The sequence below is a fragment of the Cetorhinus maximus genome, chromosome 3 (assembly GCF_964194155.1).
Source record: "Cetorhinus maximus chromosome 3, sCetMax3.hap1.1, whole genome shotgun sequence".
Classification (NCBI taxonomy): domain Eukaryota; kingdom Metazoa; phylum Chordata; class Chondrichthyes; order Lamniformes; family Cetorhinidae; genus Cetorhinus; species Cetorhinus maximus.
Window position 1 is genome coordinate 179,042,058 of NC_135881.1, and position 22,215 is coordinate 179,064,272.

The 22,215-nt window shown below is 40.9% G+C and overlaps 1 protein-coding gene across 1 annotated transcript in view; it reads right to left on the reverse strand.

The window, feature by feature from the left end:
* Positions 1-260: 260 nt before the first annotated feature.
* stt3b (STT3 oligosaccharyltransferase complex catalytic subunit B) overlaps positions 261-22,215 on the reverse strand; it is a 101,982-nt gene continuing 80,027 nt past the window's right edge. The window contains 7 exon segments of the mRNA XM_078539342.1: positions 261-1,652; positions 2,167-2,379; positions 5,328-5,441; positions 5,546-5,719; positions 10,222-10,393; positions 16,416-16,603; positions 18,279-18,490. Coding sequence (XP_078395468.1) covers positions 1,569-1,652; positions 2,167-2,379; positions 5,328-5,441; positions 5,546-5,719; positions 10,222-10,393; positions 16,416-16,603; positions 18,279-18,490 — 1,157 coding nt within the window. The 3' untranslated portion in view covers positions 261-1,568.

The window sequence follows — 22,215 nt, forward strand, 5'->3', positions numbered from 1 at the left end:
ACACAAACTTCAATTTAACATTTATTTTGGCTACAGTTGAACAGGTCTGTACTGAAAACTGTAAGCAATAATGTAAAAATGACTTTCCTGTGCCCTATCGTCCCCTTAAGTATTATATGCAGTCATAATTTTAGTTTACTTTGGATCACAGAGACTAGTAGTCACTATAAGTATGAAATAACAAAAAAAAAAGTAGGAAAAGTAGCCCTCTCACCCCTCAATCAAAAAAAATTTAAAAAACTACAATCCAGAAGCAGCAATAAGGCATATACTGCACAGTTTAATTTACAAATGTTTTCAAAATACGGTACATACTATTCTTTAATTTTTTTTACACCAATAGTTTCTGCAGCTTTTTTTGCATTGGAAAGAGCTGCATACATAGAAAATTACAATGTTAATCCTTGAGGGAAGAAAGGGGAACATCGATTAAATTTGGAGAGCGTGTATCATGAGAGTCTTCATTATTCACAAGTCATCTCAGTAAAGGAACTTTTCAAAAGACTGTATCAAGACTGGGCTTTCTCTACAGGAAGAAAACAATGAAAAAAGGGAAAAACACCAATGAAAAGATTTGTCTGCCTTGGATTTTAGTTATAGTGCATTGATTCTTATAGAATTGTTCACAAAATAATTTTTTTAAAAAAAGAAACTTGTCTAACCAAATGTTTCATAACCCTACGTATGAAATTAGTAGCTTTTGCTTAGAGACTTATCGTTCTTTAAAAGGTAAGTATATGGAGAAAGCACAAAAAGGGAAAGGTAAATTATTGTGACAAAAATGAACACGTCTGCTAAGAGGAATTTCTCTCATTTAAAAAATCTAGTAGATAGCAAAAAAGCACGTGTGTAACTGCTAGCCATCTACAGTCCAAACGTTGTGCCAATCCTCTCAGCTCTCTTGCCTAATTCTGAAACCCCACCACCCAAAATCAAACAGAATTCTTCCAACTCGTTGACTTTTTTCAACCAAAAGAAGAAAAAAAATCAAGGAATAAGGATACTGGCAGACTCTCTAGCCCTCTTCCCCTAGACAGACGTTTTGCTTTAACAGACAGTAATAACTGCTAGAAACAGATTGCGTCCATACAGAGCTAGACAAACCAACCTGAGCAAATCCTGTGCTATATATTTAATTTACCTCATTAGCATTCAGCATTTGATAATGAACCATGCCCCAGCCAAAATAAATTGTGAAACATTCTTTATTGCCACTTTCAAGTGGTTGGCAAGTACACATGTGCTGACGATAATAAAGAGTAGGGTTCTTTGGTGCAGTTAGCCCACTTTCCTTTTTTTAAAAAAACTATTTTAAATGAAGGATAATATGTACCAATAAGAATTCTGCTGCTACCCCTGGACAGCAGCTGTCTGCCTTGCCAACACAATCAAATATGGCTCTATAAACAGGTGTCAATAAACAACCAATAGATTTATGGGGCTCAGACACTATCTGAATCTCTTGAGCAATGGATGCAACCCTGTGTTGCAGTGGAATCCGATTGTAGGTAAAGGCAAAGACTAGTTGTCATAAGGACAACTGCCTGTTGTCAGGGCTCGCAGATGGTTTAGTTGGTCTTCCTGTTGGTGGATCGCTTGCCTTTCTTCAGTGCCAGTTTGTTCTTCACATACCCACGCTTTCTTTTAGAGGTCTAGGGCATAAAGACGGACAGCATTACAAAGTTGCAGCTTTCATCTTTATACATAGTACCGCCAATATTTAACACCAGTTTAGCACATCCATTAGAAAATAAAGGCCTTGTTCTCATCTTCCGAGACTTTTTCTTTGGTGAGAGGGGAAGGATATGAAGGAAGGAGACTTGCTGAAGCTTTCAGCAATTTTTCCACAACTGGTTGGTTTTTCAATCTTCAGCAAAATGAGCAAATCCACTGTTAAAACATCTTCTGAAATATTAAAAAACCAAATAACTAAAGGCACCACTCCAATAAAAAACCTGGTTATGCTTGGACACAGTTGATCCTTGGCACAAAAGACTGAGAAGTGGGTGAAAATTATAATTGAACGGTTTTTATGAAAGGCTTCCTTTTACTTGTTTCTTCACAACCTGGACAATATTCAGCAACACAATAATTTAGCGCAATATTTTGGTAACCAAAGCAAGCCTTTATTATGCACAATTTTCTGTCTTCAAAGGGCTACCCCACCTTTTTTGATAAATACTTCTGTTTGGGCACTATGTTAGTTACTCTTGGTTTATGGTCAAGTTTCTCTCTGTTGTCCAACTTCTTGACTTTGTAAATCCTCACTAGCCAGTGCTCCGAGGTGAAGGCTTCTTCCAGGTGTTTGAACTTGATATCTTTGTTGCCAATTTCAGCGTTTCTAGTACGATCAAATCCTGGTGGTGTTCTGAAATCCAGCTGCAAAACAAGCATTAAAATTTCAGTGCTACTTTACATATTACCAAGCTATTTCTCAGTTGATAGTTAGAGATAAATTAAATTTGCCCAAACTCAAATCTCTCCATCCTGCTCAACTACTACCTCACATGAAATCTTCCCTTCCTCTCCAAGCTTCTTGAACCCATCACTACCCAATTCCCACCCACCTTTCCCTTCACTTCTTCAAAATCCTTTTTTACGCTTCTCTCCTAGAAACAGATTTGAGATTTCTCTGGCCAAAGCCACCAACTATACACCATGTGACTGCAATTGCACTATGCCAACCCTTTTAATTCTTCTTAACCTCTCCATGGTCTTCAATATGGTCAACCATTCCATGCTCCTTTGTCATTTTTCCTCCTTGATCCCATCCCATGGTACTGTCTTCACATGGTTCCACCATTACATGTCTCAATGTAGCAAGCACAGCTCCTACAATCTCTTATGCCTAAGGCATATTCTACGTAAACCATTCTTCTATAACTGGTCCCTTCCTAGTTCTCATCTACATATTGTCCCTTGCTGATGAGCTTCCATATGAATGCTGCTGGCATCCTTGCTTTACCCATGGTCACACTGTTAATTGTTTGCATCAAGTCCTGAATGAAGCACAACTTTCTCCAAAACAACACTGACAAATCCACCAAAGCCAACCTCCATTTTATCCAGATATTTTGCCTTTAGCCCAATTCCAACCTCCTTCTTGATTGCTCTCAGGCTGAACCAGATAGTGCAGAACCTTTTGTCCTCTTTTACCCCAAACTGGGTTTCAAGCTCCATTCCTAGTCCACCATCATACTACCAATTTCTAGCTACACATTATCACCCTCACTGCTGCTGAAACCTCATGCATTCCTTTGTCCCTTTTGGGCTCAACTTTATGGTCTCTTCAATGACTTGCCAAGTGTTTCCCTTCACTAACTCCAGTTGAAGAGCACTGGTTGGAGCCAAGCCTTCTAAAAAATGTAATAAGGAATCAACAACTTGAATTTACATAGCACTATTAGCATTGAAGACTTCATCAGAATTGTTAGCCTTGCTCATTTACCACCCCAGTCCTCAATGATTGCCACTGGTTACCTGACCCCGTGCAATAATTTCAAGATCTTTGAAGCCCAACAAGGCAGTGCTCCACCTTATCTCTGCAACCTCATCCCAGCTCAAATGCTCTCTTCTTCTGACCTTGGGCCTATTGTATCTCACTTTCCACAATCGATGATAAAATCTTTAACCACTGTGCTGGGAATTCTCTTCCCAAAGCTCTCTGCCTTTCTACAATTCATCTTCAATTCTTGGAGTGACCCTCAAATTACCTCCCACTAACTCTTCTTCGAGTTCCTGTTTGATGCCAACATCCCAAAGTGCATCACAGCCAATGTAGCATTGTGAAATATAGGTAACCACAACAGCCAATTCGTGAACAGTGTGGCCCCACAAACAGCAATGTGATAAAGAAACAAATAATCTGTTACAAGATGCTGATTGGAAAAAGATTTGCATTTATATAGTGACCACCAGATACCTTACAAATGCTTTTGAGCCAACGAAGTATTTCTGATGTGTAGTCACTGTTGTGGAAAATGTGTCAGCCAATTTGCATACAGCAAGATCCCAATGTGGTAATGATCAGATATTGTTTTATTAATGTTGATTGAGGAATAAATATTGGCCATGATGGCCTGGATAACTCCCCTACCCTTCTTCGAAATAGTGCCATGGCATCTTTTAAATGACCTGAGGGGGCAGACAGCACCTCAGTTTAACGCCTCATCTGAAAGATTGCACCTCTGACAGTGCATCACTCCCTCAGTCCTGTACTTGGTCAACCTTAATTTTTCTGCTCAAGTCTTGGAGTTGGGCCTGAACCCAGAACCTGTGGTTCAGAGCTGAGTGCATCACAGCTGATTCTAATTGAGGGATAAACATTGGCCAGGATACCAATTAAATGCCCCGTATTTCCTTTAATAATGCCATGGCATCTTTTATGCCCACCTGAGCAGGCAGACATTCAGGGTCTCAGCTCAATGTCTCATCTGAAAAGCAGCATCTCCAACACTGCAGCCTAAAATTATGCTCTCAAGTCCCTGGGAGCTTGAACCCCCAAACTTGAGGCTCAGAGGTGAATGCGCTAACAATAAGCCAAATGGATACTAAATCAGGGGATGGTGGATGCCATAGGGAATGGAGTGACTAAGAAAAGGATCAAATACATTAAGAAAGCAAAGATAAGGGGTTGTCATAAAGAATATTTTTGAGGTGTTGCAGCCATTGCATAAAATTAAAATTTGAATCAGCACACGTTTGCAAAGATAGTAAAGGTACAGTAGATTAGAGCTTCACTTCAAAAGATCACCATCTAAGTCCAGCACAGTTAGATTCAAGAAAGCCTATGTCAGCAGGCTTGCAAAGGTTCTTATGTGAAATGTGTTTGTGTAGTCCTAATCCATTTCCTCATTGGCAAAAGGCACAGTACAACTGACAGGTTGGCATATTGACAGTCCTTGGAGGGCACAGGATGGCTAATGAGGGACTACTTCTGGAGCAACAGGGAGTGCTCCTCTGGAGATTAGGACTGAGACATATTGATGAGGCAAAGCATCGGAACTTCATTCTGCATCTCACTATTCTATACCTGAACTGGGAGTGCTTGATGCTGACACTGGTGTTTAAAATGAGAAGTGTTTTATTCCCCAGCAATACTCTCTCACCTTGAGGAGCACCAAAAACCAATGCAGAGACATCCAAAGAAGCACTGAGCTCATCCTTACTGATCTGAAGCTTATTTCAGGAGAATATTCATCCTATAGGGATGGGTTAAATGGGTCTTTTACACTAGCTAATTGTATACACCTTCCCAAGGGTGAAGTGACAATAGAAATATTCAATGTATTATGATTAACAGATAATCATAGCTAATTACACCTTACCTGCATCTCTCCAAATCTGTAGTAGGACATCTTATACATGAGACAGTTCAGTAAAGTTGGAGAGCCAGCTTTATCCACACGGAACTCTCCCTGCGGCGTGAAGTAGTCACTTTCCTAGGAGTTATACAGTAGTCGCTAATTAGCACTAGCAGCACAAACAACTTTTAGATATGTTAACAAATGTCTGACGAGCCTTGAACCAAAATGCATCACTTTACCCGGATATCCTTTGGATGCTCTCCTTCTGCTATCCTGACCATCCAAAGAAACTTGTTGATGTCGTCACCAGAGTAACCAATCACTCCACCAAAGATGATGAGCACATAGTCCACGTCTAGACTCTGCATTATCTGGTAGGCTGCACTCTCATTGGATGACATTGCTTTTCCAACCTGGAAAGATAAAAGCAATCAATATTACAGAACTGCACTGCATGACTGAACAGTGAGTAAAACAGACCAAAAATCTGTACTTTAACACTTTTAGGGATTGTCATTTACATCTTATCTCCACATGATACCACACCTCAGAAGGCAGGCCAGTAACCTACTCGACCTCTACCAATACTGGTGTGCTAAGTTTTTTAAAAATTCATTCACGGGGTGTGGGCTTCGCTGACTGGGTCAGCATTTATTGCCCATCCCTAGTTGCCCTTGAGAAGGTGGTGGTGAGCTGCCTTCTTGAACCACTGCAGTCCATGTGGTGTGGGTACACCCATAGTGCTGTTAGGAAGGGAGTTCCAGGATTTTGACCCAGCGACAGTGAAGGAACGGCGATATATTTCCAAGTCAGGTTGGCGAGTTACTTGGAGGGGAACCTCCAGGTGGTGGTGTTCCCATCTATCTGCTGTCCTCGTCCTTCTAGGCGGTAGTGGTCGTGGGTTTGGAAGGTGCTGCCTAAGGAGCCTTGGTGAATTTCTGCAGTGCATCTTGTAGATGGTACACACTGCTGCTATTGAGAGTCGGTGGAGGAGGAAGTGAATGTTTGTGGATGTGGTGCCAATCAAGCGGGCTGCTTTGTCCTGAATGATGTCCAGCTTCTTCAGTGTTGTAGGAGCTGCACACATCCAGGCAAGTGGGGAGTATTCTATCACACTCCTGACTTGTGCCTTGTAGATGGTGGACAGGCTTTGGGGAGTCCAGAGGTGAGTTACTCGTTGCATAATTCCTAGCCTCTGACCTGCTCTTGTAGCCACAGTATTTATATGGCTAGTCCAGTTCAGTTTCTTGAAAATGGTAACCCCCCCAGGATGTTGATAGTGGGGGATTCAGTGATGGTAATGACATTGAACATCGAGGGGGGATGGTTTGGATTCTCTCTTGTTGAAGATGGTCATTGCCTGGCACTTGTGTGGCATGAATGTTACTTGCCTCTTGTCAGCCCAAGCCTGGATATTGTCTTGCTGCATTTGGACATGGACTGCTTCTGAGGAGTCACGAAATGATGATTGAACATCGTGCAATCATCAGCGAACATCCCCATTTCTGACCTTATGATGGAAGGTCATTAATGAAGCAGCTGAAGATGGTTGGGCCTAGGGCACTGCCCTGAGGAACGCCTGCAGTGTTGTCCTGGAGTTGAGATGACTGACCTCCAACAACCACAACCATCATCCTTTGTGCTAGGTATTACTCCAACCAGTGGAGTGTTCCCCCCCTGATTCCCATTGACTCCAGTTTTGCTACGGCTCCTTGATGCCACACTCGGTCAAATGCTGCCTTGATGTCAAGGACAGTCACTCTCACCTCACGAATTCAGCTCTTTGTCCATGTTTGAACCAAGGCTGTAACGAGGTCAGGAGCGGAGTAGCCCTGGTGGAATCCAAACTGGGTATCAATGAGCAGGTTATTGCTGAGCAAGTGCCGCATGATAGCACTGATGATGACCCCTTCCGTTACTTTACTGATTATCGTGAGTAGACTGATGGGGTGGTAATTGGCCGGGTTGGATTTGTCTTGCTTTGTGTACACAGGGCATACTGGGCAATTTTCCACATAGTCGGGTAGATGCCACTGTTGTAGCTGTACTGGAACAGCTTGGCTAGGGGCGCGGCAAGTTTTGGTGTACAAGTCTTCAGTACTATTGCCGGAATATTGTCAGGGCCCATGGCCTTTGCACTATCCAGTGCCTTCAGCTGTTTCTTGATATCACATGGAGTGAATCGAATTGGCTGAAGACTGGCATCTATAATGCTGGGGACTGTTATTCACAATAAAAGGTTGTGGTGGAAGAATTAATCCACGTTGGCTCTTGGTTAAAGCTGGTTTATTTCCAAGACAACTCCTCAGTACTACTAACTTCCTAGTAGCTTCAACAGAGTGTTCCAGCTGTACCTTTTTATTCTATTTAGATGATATAATTAATGCCCATCACCTGTTTAACTAACAATTGGTTTTAACAAGATGATTGCCATATTAACAGGGAACACCGGAGGAGGCCGAGATGGATCATCCACTCGGCACTTCCGGCTGAAGATTGTTGTGAATGCTTCAGCCTTATCTTTGCACTGCTATGCTGGGCTCCTCCATCATTGAGGATGGGGATGTTTGTGGAGGCTCCTCCTCCAGTGAGCTGTTTAATTGTCCACCACCATTCACGACTGGATGTGGCAGGAGTGCAGAGCTTAGATCTGATTCGTTGGTTGTGGGATCGCTTAGCTCTGTCTATCACTTGCTGCTTATGCTGTTTGGCACGCAAGTAGTCCTATGTTATAGCTTCACCAGGTTGACACCTTTTTAGGTATGCCTGATGCTGCTCCTGGCATGCCCTCTTCATTGAACCAAGGTTCATCCCTGGCTTGATGGTAATGCTAGAGTGGGGGGATATGCTGGGCCATGAGATTAGATTGTGTTCGAGTACAATTCTGTTGGTGCTGACGGCCCACAGCGCCTCATGGATGCCCAGTCTTGAGTTGCTAGGTCTGTTCGAAATCTATCCCATTTAGCACGATGGTAGTGCCACACAACATGATGAAGGGTATCCTCATGGTGAAGGTGGGACTTCGTGTCCACAATGACTTGTGTGGTGGTCACTCCTACCGACACTGTCATGGACAGGTGCATCTGCGGCAGGCTAAGTAGTGAGAAAGAGAAGCCCACAGTGATGCTCTATCCTTGTGTGGACAGACCCGGCTTCCACTGGTTAAGTGACCGAGCAAGAGAATGAAAGATGGAGTATAATAATTTATTTTGGTAGAAAAAGTGGAAAAGAGATTTTTTTTAAAAAAAGGTGAATCCTTGAACTTGAGTCACAGAAATTTAATGTGCAGGTACAGCAAGCAATTGGGAAGGTAAATAGCATGTTAACCTTTATTGGTAGAGGATTCGGAGTTAGAAAGTCATGCTGCACACCCTGAGTTTCGGCCTACTTGCTGAAGGAAGGATATATTTGGCTTAGAGGGGATGCAACAAAGGCTCACTAAATTGATTCCTGGGATGGCAGGCCTGTCCTATAAGAGATCGAGTAGAATGGGCCTATATTCACTGTAGTTTAAAAGGCTGAAAAATGATCTGATTTAAATAAAGTTATTAGTAGGCCTGATAGGGTAGATGCCAAGAGGTTGTTTGCCCTACCTGAAGAGTCTAGAACTAGGGGTCATAGTCTCAGAATCAGTGGCTGGACTGGCCACTGAGGACTCAGGTGAGAAACTTCTTCACTCAGAGGGTTGCAAATCTTTGGAATTCCCTTCCCCAGAGAGCTATGATAGCTGAGTTATTGATTTTATTCAAGGCTGAAGTTGACAGATATTTGGAAATAAAGGGATAGGGAGATTGTGTGAGAAAGTGGAGTTATAGAAGTTCAGCCATTATTCCATTGAATGGCAGAGCAAGCTTGAGGAGCCAATATAGCCTATACCTGCTCCTACTTATGTTATGAAGTGACTGAAACCAGAGCTAACTACATAAAGAATAATCTTAAAATCCTGCTTGGATATAGGGGCGGTGTCAGAATAATTGAGGATTGCAAATGTTAACACACCTGTTTAAAGAAGGGAAGGAATATAAACCTGGCAACTACAAGCCAGTCAGCCTGATGGTGGTGGGGAAATGTTTGTGGACAATAATCTGGGAAAAACTTAATTGCCAGTTTCAAGTGAGTGGGCTAATAAATGAAAGCCAGTACAGGCTTCATAAAGGCAAATCGTGATTGACAAATGCGATTAAATTTTTTGATAAAATAACAGAAAGGGTTGATGTTGTACAAATGAACTTTCAAAAGGCATTTGGTTAAGTACCACATAATAAACTGGTTAGCACAATTGATGGCAATGGGACTAAAGGGACAGCGGTGACATGGGTATGAAATTGGCCAAGGGACAGAAAATATAGTCGTGAGCGTTGTTTTTCAGATGGGATGGAAGTATACAGTAGTGTTCGTCAGGGGTCAATATTGGCACGGCTGCTCTTTACAATATATGTTGATAACCTGGATTTGAGAACACAGGGCATAATTTAAAAGCCTGAAGATGATATGAAATTCAATAACATTGCATGGAGGACAGAGACGGATTGATGAAATGAGCAGACAAGGCAGGTATTACAGGATACTCATCTTTTTGATTTTTCTCCTCACCCTTGGACTGTTTACTGCACCAAAAACAGGAGTGTTTTGGAAAAAAACATCAAGGCAGAAGTGCTGACACCAAGATGTATGTGAAATGTCATGAGGCTCTAGGAGCCAGTGATTCCAGATGATTCATGTTCAGCTATCTGCTCAAAGCATTAAGAGCAGCATCACCCTCACAAGACAACAAAAGCCAAGCCCAAGGGGCTTGGAGATGAAAGAAAGTCTCTGATCTACTTTGCAAAATTGGTTACTGGCTGATGAGCAAGAGATTTACTTCTATTTTTAAATTTGAATACAGAATCAAATCATCATTGCTCAGCCTGCTTACCAGTGCAATATGGCTGTTGTTCCACGTATTATTATCTACCAGAGTTGTCCGATTAGCCATTCCTGCAATCTGATAACCATAATCCCACCAAGACATCACTCGAACATGTTCATCTGTATTTTGTCGCAGCCAATAGTATGCCTCGCGGAAGTCATCAAGGATATTGCGCGTGCTTTTAAAAAATAAGTTAAAACTGTTAATATCAAAATTATTTTACTTTTATTCTTTCATGGGATGTGGGCTTAAAAAGTTAAAACTGTTAATATCAAAATTATTTTACTTCTTTCCTTTCATGGGATGTGCTTCACTGGCAAAGTCAGCATTTGTTGCCCATCCCTAAGTGCCCCCCACCTTCCTGAACTGCTGCAGTTCATGTAGTATAGGTGCACTCTCAATGTTGTTAGAAAGGGAGTTCTAGGGTTTTGATCCAATGACAGTGAAGGAACGGCAATGTAGTCCCAAGTCAGGATGACTTGAAGGGGAACTTGCAGGTGGTAGTGTTCCCATGCATCTGCTGCCCTCATCCTTCTAGGTGCTGGAGGTCGCAGATTTGGAAGGTGCTATTGAAGGAGCCTTGGTCAGCTGCTGCAGTGCATTTTGTATATAGTACACACTGCTGCCACTGTGTGTCGGTGGTAGAGGGAATAAACGTTAAAGTTGGTGGATGGGGTGTCATTCAAGGGGGCTGATGGTGTCAAACTTCTTGAGTGTTCTTGGAACTGCACTCATCCAGGTAAGTGAAGAGTATTCCATCACACTCCTGACTTGTGCCTTGTAGATGGTGGACAGGTTTCGCGGAATTAGGAGGCGAGTAGAATACCCAGCCTCTGTTCTGCTTTTATAGCCACAGTATTTATAAAGCTGATACAGTTCAGATTCTGGTCAATGGTAACCCCAGGGGTGTTGATGGTGGGGGATGATAATGCCATTGAATATCAAGGGGAGGTGATTAGATTCCCTCGTTGCATATGGTCATTGTTTGGCACAAATGTCATTTGTCACTTACCAGTCCAAGCCTGAATGTTGTCCAGGTCTTGCTGCATGTGGGCGTGGACTGCTTTCAGTATCTGAGGAATCACGAATGGTACTGAACATTGTGCAATGATCAGTGAACATCCCCACTTCTAACCTTATGATGGAGGGAAGGTCATTGATGAAGCAGCTGAAGATGGCTGGGCCTAAGACACTACCCTGAGGAGAGTGCTGGGACTGAGATGATTGACCTCCAACAACCACAACCATCTTTCTCTGTACTAGATATGACTCTAACCAGTGATGCCTTGATGTCAAGGGCAGTCACTCTCATCTTACCTCTGGAATTGAGCTCTTGTTCGTGTTTAGACCAAAGCTGTCATAAGGTCAGGAGCCAAGTGGCCCTGGTGGAACCCAAACTGAGCAGTAGCGAGGTTATTGCTATGGAAATGCTGCTTGATAGCACTGTAGGTGACACCTGCCATCTCTCTGCTGATGGTTGAGAGGCAGCTGATTGGGTGGTAATTAGATTAGATTTGTCCTGCTTTTTGTGGACAGGACACACCTGGGCAATTTTTCACATTGTCGGGTAGATGCCAGTGTTGTTGGCTGTACTGGAATAGGTTCGGTCTTATTGCTGGGATGTTGTCAGGGCCCATAGCCTTTGCAGTATCCAGTGCCTTCAGCCTGATATTACGTTTCCTGATATTACGTTTCCTGATATCACGTGGGATAAATCAAATTGGCTGAAGACTGAATCTGTGATGCTGGGAACTTCAGGAGGAGGCAGAAATGGATCATCCATTGGGCACTTCTGGCTAAAGATGACTGCTAATGCTACAGCCTCATATTTTGCATTGATGAGCTGGGCTCCCTCATCATGAAGAATAGGGATATTGGTGGGGCTCCTCCTCCTGTTAATGGTTTAATTGTCCACCACCATTCACGACTGAACGTGGCAGGGCTGCAGAGCTATGATCCGAACCAGATTAGAAGTCAGTATACAGAACATCTGAATATCAAAATGGTCAAGTCCATTGAATATTCAGCACCATGCAGCTTTTTCTACAGTTATAATGTCTGTGTGGCTAGCAGTTCACTATAGTAGTGAACACAAATTGGGAAATACATTTTAGGATAGCACACAAGAGAACAGGAATGAGTGAAAACCTGAAGTTTTAAAAATTCCACTTATACTTTGGATTTAGTTGCAAAATATCAATGTGGATTATTTGTTCTGATGAAAGGTCAGTGACTTGAAATGTTAATTCTGTTTTTTTCTACACAGATGCTGCCTAATTTGTTGATCGTTTCCTGCAATCTCTGTTTACACCTCAGATTATTAGTTTGTATAGCTGCATATTTCGATGTCTGTTAATACATCTTCTTGGACAAAAATTCAAAATGAAATGTAGTTTATACACAAATTGACTAAGCGAAAATTCATTTCTGGCACTGTTATAGGCTAATTGAGAGATAGTTAGACATTGTTATGGTTAGTCAACAACTCTTACGATTATATCATGCAATTACCAAGATGGTAGAAGGTGAATTAGATGGATTTGATCTTTACCAAAAACAGAAAATGCTGGAAAAACTCAGCAGGTCTGACAGCATAGGTGGAGAGAAAGACAGTTAACGTTTTGAGTCTGTATGACTCTTCTTCAGATTCTTCTTCCCAATTTTGCCTTTATCTATGGATTTGATCTTTCTTCATCACATAATTCCTATACTCCAATTTTACTTTTATTGCAAAAATGTGTGAACTGAAGCAAGCCACTTATGACACTTTCTACCTTTCAAATTAATAGGTTTTTTTTGTAAATCATTCCAAGTTCTGCTCAAAAATTAGACAAAGGAAGCACTGCTAATAATGAAAGGGTCATGGCAGATTAAAGCTCTATTTATTAATAGTTTCAGGTGAATTAATCTGCTCAAAGCAAGGCATGCCGCTGCCAGGATCAAAAACTGCAAGATCAGGTATAGTACAGACTAGGCAGAAGCAAAGATCTTCCTCTATGCTATCAATAGACCTTAATCCACAGCACATCCCTGCTGCAACAGTGTGAATTTGCTGTTTCTTATAATAACTACCCTTACAGCCTCTGGAAGTCATAATCAGTAGACAGCGCTGAATGATTGCCCATTTTGTTTAGGTTCATTCCCATGTTGGAGTGGATTGACATTGCATAAATGCACTCAAAGAATCAAAGCACTGGAGATAGTAACATGTCTGATGAACCTTTAGAAATCACTGGTTTGGCCGCAACTGGAATATTTTATGCAATTCTGGGCATCGCACGTTAGGAAGGATGTGAATGCTTTAGAGAGGGTGCCAAAAAGATTTACAAGAATAGCTCCAGGGTTGAAGGACATCAGTTACTTGGATAGATTGGTGAAGCTGGGACTGTTCTCCTTAGAGAAGGGCGAGGGGAGACTTGTCAGGTAAGTTCAAAGTCATGAGTCCAGACAGAGTAGATATGGAGAAATGGCTCCCTTTGACGAGAACCAGAGGACATAGATTTGTGATTGGCAAAGAATCCAAAGGTGGCATGAGAAAACATTTATTACAGCGAGTAGTTAGGATCTGCAATGCACTACTGAAAGGATGAAGGAGGCAGATTGAATTGCGGCTTTCAAATGGAAATTGGAAAAACACCTATTCAGAAATGGCTTTCTTCTGTGCGTAACCATTCTATGATTTGGCAACCAAGGCACTGTAGTGGAAAGCATGAGCACGATCGTGCAAACAGAAACTGCAGGAAGAACTCCAGTGGCTGAACAGCGTTTGTTAAAGCTTTTCCATATTCCATCGCCCAGGAGGCCATATTATTGGGAAAATGCCCACTTTTAAAGAAAAACAAAGATTCCTAGGAGAAGGTGATCAGTTTGAAGAGATGTTAATAGAGGCATGACAAATTGCCCCATTTATGGCAGTTTCTTTAAATTAAGATTTGATGAAAGAGTAACATTGAAATACATAAAATTAACATTTGCAGTAGAATAGAACCAGTCGTTTAAGTTAGTTTGGAAAAGGGGATGAAATGATTACCTTAATCAACAGTATTGCTCTGTTTAATCAATTTGGCCTTTGTGTGCTTTGTGCAGTCTGTTGGGGTCTCAAACTAAGACAGTAAATCTTGACCAGTCTTTAGTCCCTGATCTCAATAACAAATAGCATTCACATATCTCTTTTTTTAAAAACTTCAAGGTGCTAATTCCGGCATTTCATAGGGATTTAATCAGATAAAAATGAATGCCAAGCCAAAGAGACATTAGAACCAGTGACTAAAAGTGTGATCAAATAGGTGGGTCTCCAGGAATGTCTTAAAGATGGAGAGATGGAGGGGTTTAAGGAAGGAATTTTAGAAAGTGGGCCCAGATGGCTGAAGGCACAGATGCAACTGCCAATGGTGGGGTGAAGGCAAGGGGCTGCACAAGAGACTAGGGTTGTAGGGTTGGAGGAATTTACAGGGGTAGAGAGGGGCAAAGCTATAAAGGAATTTAAATGCATGGATGAGGATATTACATTGTAGACACTGAGGAACCAGGAACCAACGTAGGACTGCAAGGATAGGTATGATAGTTAAGAACAAGTTGATGTTGGATAGGATGTTGGCAGCTGAGTTTTGGATGAGCCAAAGTTTATACTGTAGAAAATAGGAGTCAAATTTTGAGGCTTCAAAAGGCATAAATTAGAATATCAATTGCAGCTAGAGAGGCAATGTTAAAGGTAAAAGTTTGTGGTTTTTGTGAAGGCAAGGATATGGGGTTGGAAAATCAATCTAGGGTTAAATAAGATAACCAAGGCTGTGAACAATTTGATTTAACTGGAAAAAGTGGCCAAGGAGGGGGGGGGTAGAATCTGTACCAATTTGCCAAAACAGGAGTGCAGGATTTCTTTTGAAATGAGAGAGTGACGACAGTGGTTGGAAAGGGAGAGATAGGAAAGGGAGCCATTTACACTGTCAGCTTGCATGTGGGACAAGGAAGAAAGCAGGGGAAAAAAGTATCTGAATAGAAAAGTTGGTGAAGTATAGTTGCAATTTCTTTCTGCCAGGGAAGTCCAATAGCTCATGAAACAGCTACACAAATTGGTTCCAGATTGATACATGATAGACTACCTTGACTGTCACAGGCAGCTATTGACCAAATGTCATTGTATTACCAAACATCATACTTAAGTTGTCAACAAAAATATTGGGAAGGCTGATTCCCATAGGCGTCATGGATGTTCATCTCAGGAGAGACTCAACACCTGGTTCAGTCTCCAATACAAGGTGTTCAAATTCTGGGCCGATATATTTCTGAATGTTAAAGTTCAAATCCAGTAAGAACACTCTTAAGAAGCTGTGTGTCCTCGTGTAGAATATTGTGGGCTCTACAGTATGTTATCTCCAAGTTTTGCATCAAAAGGAGAAGAGCATTAACAGATAGCATCATTCAGTGATATTCATAATCATGAAACCTTGCTTTGGGAGGCACCCCAACCTTCAGGTTCCACGGATTTGAAGTTGCCACTGTGATAGAACTGACTCCAAAAGGGGCCAGAATTTCACAGATGGTTCAAGAACAGAGTTTTATTCCAAGGAGATAGTAAATAATGCTAAATCTATTTATACCAATGATGCCATGATTAAACATCAGTGCATGTTTTTAAATCCAACACCAGCATACGTTAAATTATACTTCAAATCTCCACTTTACTTGTGGAAATCTAGAAGATTCAAAAAGATTCAGTGATGATTTCAAGAAAATCAAAAACAGTTCACCAATATTGTGTACACAAAAATACATACAAGTATAGTGTCTCAGAACCAGCAACCTTGGGACTGAGTCCACATCGGATTTCAGATCTTGCCAGTTTTCAGATTGGGTGGTTCGGGTCAAAGGTCGCTCGGAGCATGGGAAAAAGCAGATATGTAAAGTCAATAACTAGTTGGCTTGCCACCGTGCCAATGTAGCACCTAGCCCAACAAGCCGATAAGTTATTTCACTCACCTAATAATAAAAATTCAAACATGGCAGCTTAAAAAAACGTCCAGTTTTTGAACATTGCCGGCTCTTAGATAGCTGGATTTGAGATACTGTACCTGTATTTCAGTGGTGCAAATTAAGGATGACAAACTAAATATTTTGCACCCCATCCAAAATATCACCAAGAAAATAACATTACCCTAATTAACAGAAGATAGATGAAAAGAGATGTACAAATTTCCTACCCATCGTGATTGTAAGATGCCAGGACCACACTTGGGCTGGAGTATGCATTACTTGTCACCCAGGTACAATGTACAGCGAACATCATCAGCAACATCAGCATCAGCATGGTAACAATACTCTTGATATTTGGACCAAGCCCCTCTTCAGTCTTTTCCTGTTCAGACACATGCTTTCTCACCTTGCCTGCCTATGACAGTGAGAAACAACCATTAAAATATTTTCTGTCAAAACATCTTGAGTTTTAATAACCATAAGACTAATATACCCTGCACTACATTCCCATATGGTAGAAGACATATCTCACTCTGCTGTCACCATTTCAGCTTTAAAGTTATTTTGGAGATTGGGCCGGGAGGGAGGGGTGGGGAAACAAAGCTTTACACAGGATTTATTAGCAGCAAACAGCAGTTACTAAAAGCTGCAGTATTTAAATGAGAATTAAAAACGCTCACAATTTACAGATACAAGAGGTCAAGAATGAAGGGTCAACAGAAAGAGATTTCGCTTAAGGAAACTAAACAAATTTGGCAATCAGGCAAAGTAGGCTTGGATCTGCAAGACCAGGTAGGTGAATGTATGAATAATTATTTGAGGGGTTTTATATAGACTGTAGAAGCGAGACTAAATCAAGGTTGGAGTTAAGGAGCAGGTAAATAAGTTTGACCTGAGCTGAAGTTGTGGGGTTAGCTTGAAACTAGTTTCAGTTACTGTATCTGAGTATAAGCTCTTTGACTCCATTTATTATTGAAAAATACCAAAAACCTATGCTGTGCAGAAAATGCATGACTGTTGTAGTCGTTTCTGAAAACTGTAAATGACCAGAGCCCCAGGCAGACTTGCTCAAGCTTAAAAATATTGTAATGCATCTTAAATGGAAATGCTTTAAATGGAGTAGAGAAAAGGGATTTTAATGTCAAAATATTAACGTTTAAAAGGAGGCTAGTACAAGTAGATAAAGCCATACAAAGGCAAACAAAATCTTTGAAAATTGTATCTGCATCAACAAGGTGGTTCTCCAGGATTTAGTTGAGCCACAATTGAAAGTGTACAGTTTTAAGTGGTCCATTATAGGAAAGAATATGAAAGCAATAGGAAAAATGCACGTAGATTCAGTAGGAAGTTGCTAGGGATGAGGGTGACACTTATGAAGATGGACTTGCTAGATTAGGACATTTTCCCCCATTGGAGAAGGTTAAGGGATGGCGTGATAGAGGTCTTCCAGATTACGAAGAGCTAATAAAGCTGGATAAACAAGGAGGCACAAATTTATGATGGTCACAAAAACAATTAAAAGGGAGGAGAGAAAAATTCTCTTTATACTTGGAGGGTGGTTAGAATGTGGAACTCTCCACCATAGGCCATTGTTAAAGCACAGTCCATAATATTTTTTTAAAAAGGGAAGAGGTGAACAACAGTGTGTTACCCAGTCACCTCTCCAGCAACTTATGTTCCTGATATATTGATATAAAAAAACAAGCTTAAAGCATTGATTCTGCATAAAATGGATCATCTTCAAATAAAAATGAAACCAAAAATCTACTTCTAAAAACTTTAAGCTTTATTGCACATCAGAAGTTACTTCCCACTCCATTCAAGTAATACACACTAGTCCTCCAGCAATGCACTTCTGCAATTGGCCTTTAGACCACATGATTGTCTTGGGGTGATGCTATCAAGTTTCTTTTTCTTTCATTTTTGGACTGGGAGGTTTTGACTTGCATCCACAATGATGGGGCAGAAATCAAGAACTCAACATTTTTTGATTGGTAAACAGAAGCTTATGCCCACCAGCAATGCAATAACAATTCTTGATGCATCTTTCTGTGGAGAAAACTCACTGCTGCTGTGTTTAAATGCTTTACCTTGTCATAGAGATTCCCAGAATTCCTCTTGTCATCCTCATCACTGCTATCCTCAACTGGTGGACTTTCCCTCTGTGTGTCATCACCCAGATAGTGTTCAAAGACATTGGAGAAAGCAATGGCAGAAAGCATGCAGACAACTGGCGTGAGAGTCAGCATCAGACGTACCATGACTCCAGCAAAGTAAACAGCACTGATTGCATAAAGGGCAACTGTGGAGAGTTTAGATCATGGGAATCAGTTTACACTCAAATTACAAAAAGTTTAAAACAGAAGTAAAAGTCCGTTTTTCCAGAATCAGTATTCTGAAATCCAACCATTCCTGGCAACCAGTATGCTTTGTACATGTAGCAGTTATTTTAAGCTGCAATCAATACAATACACTTTTGATTCGATCTGACAGTTTGCAGTGAATATCTGTACTAAGCACGCTTCTGACATTTCCCAAAATGCACACATTTATATTCAGAATTGAAGTAATGGTAATAACATTTCCAACTAATTTTATCAAATCAGAACTCAAAAAATCTTCAGAAATGTAATGCATAATCCTTAAATCATTGTTCTGCAACAACCATATTTTGATTTGGCTAAGTATATGTTCCTTGACGTCAACATCATCTTATTAGATAAATTCACTGGCAGTTTTCACAGTAATTTTTTTAAACTCCAAAGGACGGTGGATTCTCAGAATCCATTTAATCTTTTGCTTTTTACTCTTCCATATCTTTTCAGATACAGTTCTGTTATCTAACCAGAAAGCAGACAGCACGCAATCCAAAACTGATCAGTAAAATATTACATTTTCAGATTTCTACCACAATTTTAAAAGTGCATTAACATTTCCAGAGCAGCCAGTTGACCTTTTCCTTGAACTAATGGCCTATTTTAATCAAATTTAAACAGGTGCAGAAAAGTAACTCATTGTATAAACTTATCTTGCCTGCTTTTTGTGCACGTACAGGGACATAATCCTGCTCATCAAATGATAATGTGAGAGCTCAAATTGGCAATACAGCAATTTAAATTCTCAATCTGCAGGAGCTTGAGTATTTGATTTATTCCAGTCGCCTGGTAGTACAGAACTTGAATATTGCTCAAAAGAGGGACATGCTGCCGAAGCATCTTGTGCTCATCAGAACAAATGCAAGAATGCCAAATTTCAAATAATCACAGCAATTTATGCTATAGGAGAAAAGAGTGCTAACTGATTGGCTGAGGCATTGCCACCGAGGAAGCAGCAGGAAACAATAGGCCCCCAAAGTTCCTGGGTCGGCAAGGGGGGCAGGGGGAGAGGGGCAAGGCTGGGAGTCGGCAAGGTAGGGGAGAGGAAAGGCCGGGAGCGGGAGGAAGAGTGAATGTGGGTGGAAGCACTGTGAGAAAAGTCATGTGAACGGTCAGGCCACAGAAGAGGAATCCTGTGGCAAACAACATTAAAGTGAAACAATGTTAAGTAAGTCAACATTAAGCAAGGGCTTACTGGCTTACTATATTTATAGTGTGACTGTTGAAACTTAAAATTTACAGTCCACTGTTAGATGTGATTCTGCGAGTAGGCAGCACTTGCTGAACAATCCTCAGTGCGCTACACTAACAACCAATTTAAGATAGTCAGGAGAGCTCTTGATGTGGTTCATTTATACTTGCTAGAAGCGACATACATTCATATGCAGGGACTTCTCAGCAAACAAAAGGAATATGGTCAATCTTTGTGCCTTTTTTGATACCTGGAGCTTGAGGAGTCTATCGCTCCCTGTTACATTCTCCATGGCAGCACCATGGCTAGAGTCGACTTGCCAACCAATCCGCACCCTTTTAAGAACATAGGAAATAGGAGCAGGGGTAGACCATTCAGCCCTTCGAGCCTGCTCCGTCATTCAATGAGATCATGGTTGATCTTCTACTTCAGCACCATTTTCCTGCACTGTCCCCATATCCCTTGATGTTTTTAAATATCTAGAAATCTATCGATCTCAGTCTTGAACATACCCAATGACTGAGCCTCCACAGCCCTCTGGGGTGGAGAATTCCAAATATTCACCACCATGAGTGAAGGAATTCCTCCTCATCTCAGTCCTAAATGGCCTCCCCTTCTGAGACTGTGTCCCCTGGTTCTAGGCCCCTCAGCCAAGGAAAACATCCTTCCTGCATCTGCTCTGCTGAGCCCTGTAAGAATTTTGTATGTTTGAATGAGATCAACTCTCATTCTTCTAAACTCCAGAGAATAAAGATTCCGTCTATTTAATCTCTCCTCATAGGAAAATCCCTCCATCCCAGAAATTAATTTAGTGAACCTTTGTTGCACTCTCTCTATGGCAAGAATGTCTTTCCTTAGTCAAGGAGACCAAACTGCACACAATATTCCATATGCAGTCCCACCAAGGCTCTATATAATTGCAATAAGACATCTTTACTCCTATACTTAACTCCTCTTGTAAAAAAGGCCAACATACCATTTGCCTTCTGAATTGCTTGCTGTACCTGCATGATAGCTTTCAGTGACTCATGAACAAGGACACCCAAGTCCCTTTGAAGTTCAACATTTCCCAGCCTCTCGCCATTTAAGAAATACTCTGTATTTCTGTTTTTCCTACTAAAATGGATAACCTCACATTTCTCCACATTGTATTCCATCTGCCAAATTTTTGCTCACTCGCTCAGCTTCTCTAAATCCCCTTGAAGTATCTTTGCATCCTTCTTACAACTCATACTTCCACCTAGTTTTGTATCATCTGCAAACTTGAAAATATTACATTTAATCCCCAAATCATTGATATAGATTGTGAATAGCTGGGGCCCAATCACTGATCCTTGTTGTACCCCACTAGTCACAGCCTGAAAGTGACCCATTTATTCCTGTTTTCTGTCCATTAAACAGTTTTCAATCCTTGCCAGTATATTACCCACCCAATCCCATGTGCTCTAATTTTGTTTACCAACCTCGTGTGGGGCCTTATCAAAAGCTTTCTGAAAATCTAAAAATACCACGTTCACCGGTTCTCCCTTATTCATTCTGCTAGTTACATCTTCAAAAAACTCCAGTCAGGTTTGTTAAACATGATTTCCCTTTCATGAATCCATGTTGACTCTGCCCAATCCTACCATTTATTTTAAGTGTACTGTTATCACATGCTTTATTATAGATTCTAGCATTTTCCCTGCTACTGATGTCAGGGTAACAGGTCTGTAGTTTCCCTTTTTTTCTTTCCCTCCTTTCCTAAATAGTAGGGTTATATTTGCCACCTTCCATTCTGCAGGAACCATTCCAGAGTCTATAGAATTTTGAAAGAATTTTCTCCTGTAGTATAAATTTTTGCGATCATTTGAAATTTGGCATTCTTGTGTTTATCTGGATGAGTGCAACTTGTCCCCTTTTCAGCATTATCCCAAATTCTTAGATCCCATTTTATTGTGGCTCAGTAATTGAGAAAATATATGCGTGCATTAAATTTATGGAAATGGTCATGTTGCTCACTAGGCTTTGATTGAGATTTATTTCGCACATAGCTGGACATGGATTTATATTGATCTCCATGGTTCCATTTTTTAAAAAAAAGTTCAACAATATTAGACTTTTTGCTCTAGTATCCTGCTCACATATCACATTATGAAATGAGAAATGTTACAATGTAAACAGAAATATAAAAAAAGATAAAATCAGATCCAAGTGCTCAACATTTTTTTGGTGACTACTCATGTTATCCTCTTTCATTATCTGCCCTTTGACTATGTATCGCCTGAGGTTGAAGATAACCTACAATCAAATGCACTGCCGACATTTTCTTTCCTTAGTTACTGCCAGACGTCCAATGTTTCTTCTACACCCAATCCACCCCCTGCAATTAACCAGTGTTTCTACCGAGCTTTAGTTGAATTCAGAAAATCAGTATAGATGTCTGAACTCATACTTTTTGCAAAAATTGTCCATGTTGCTTCC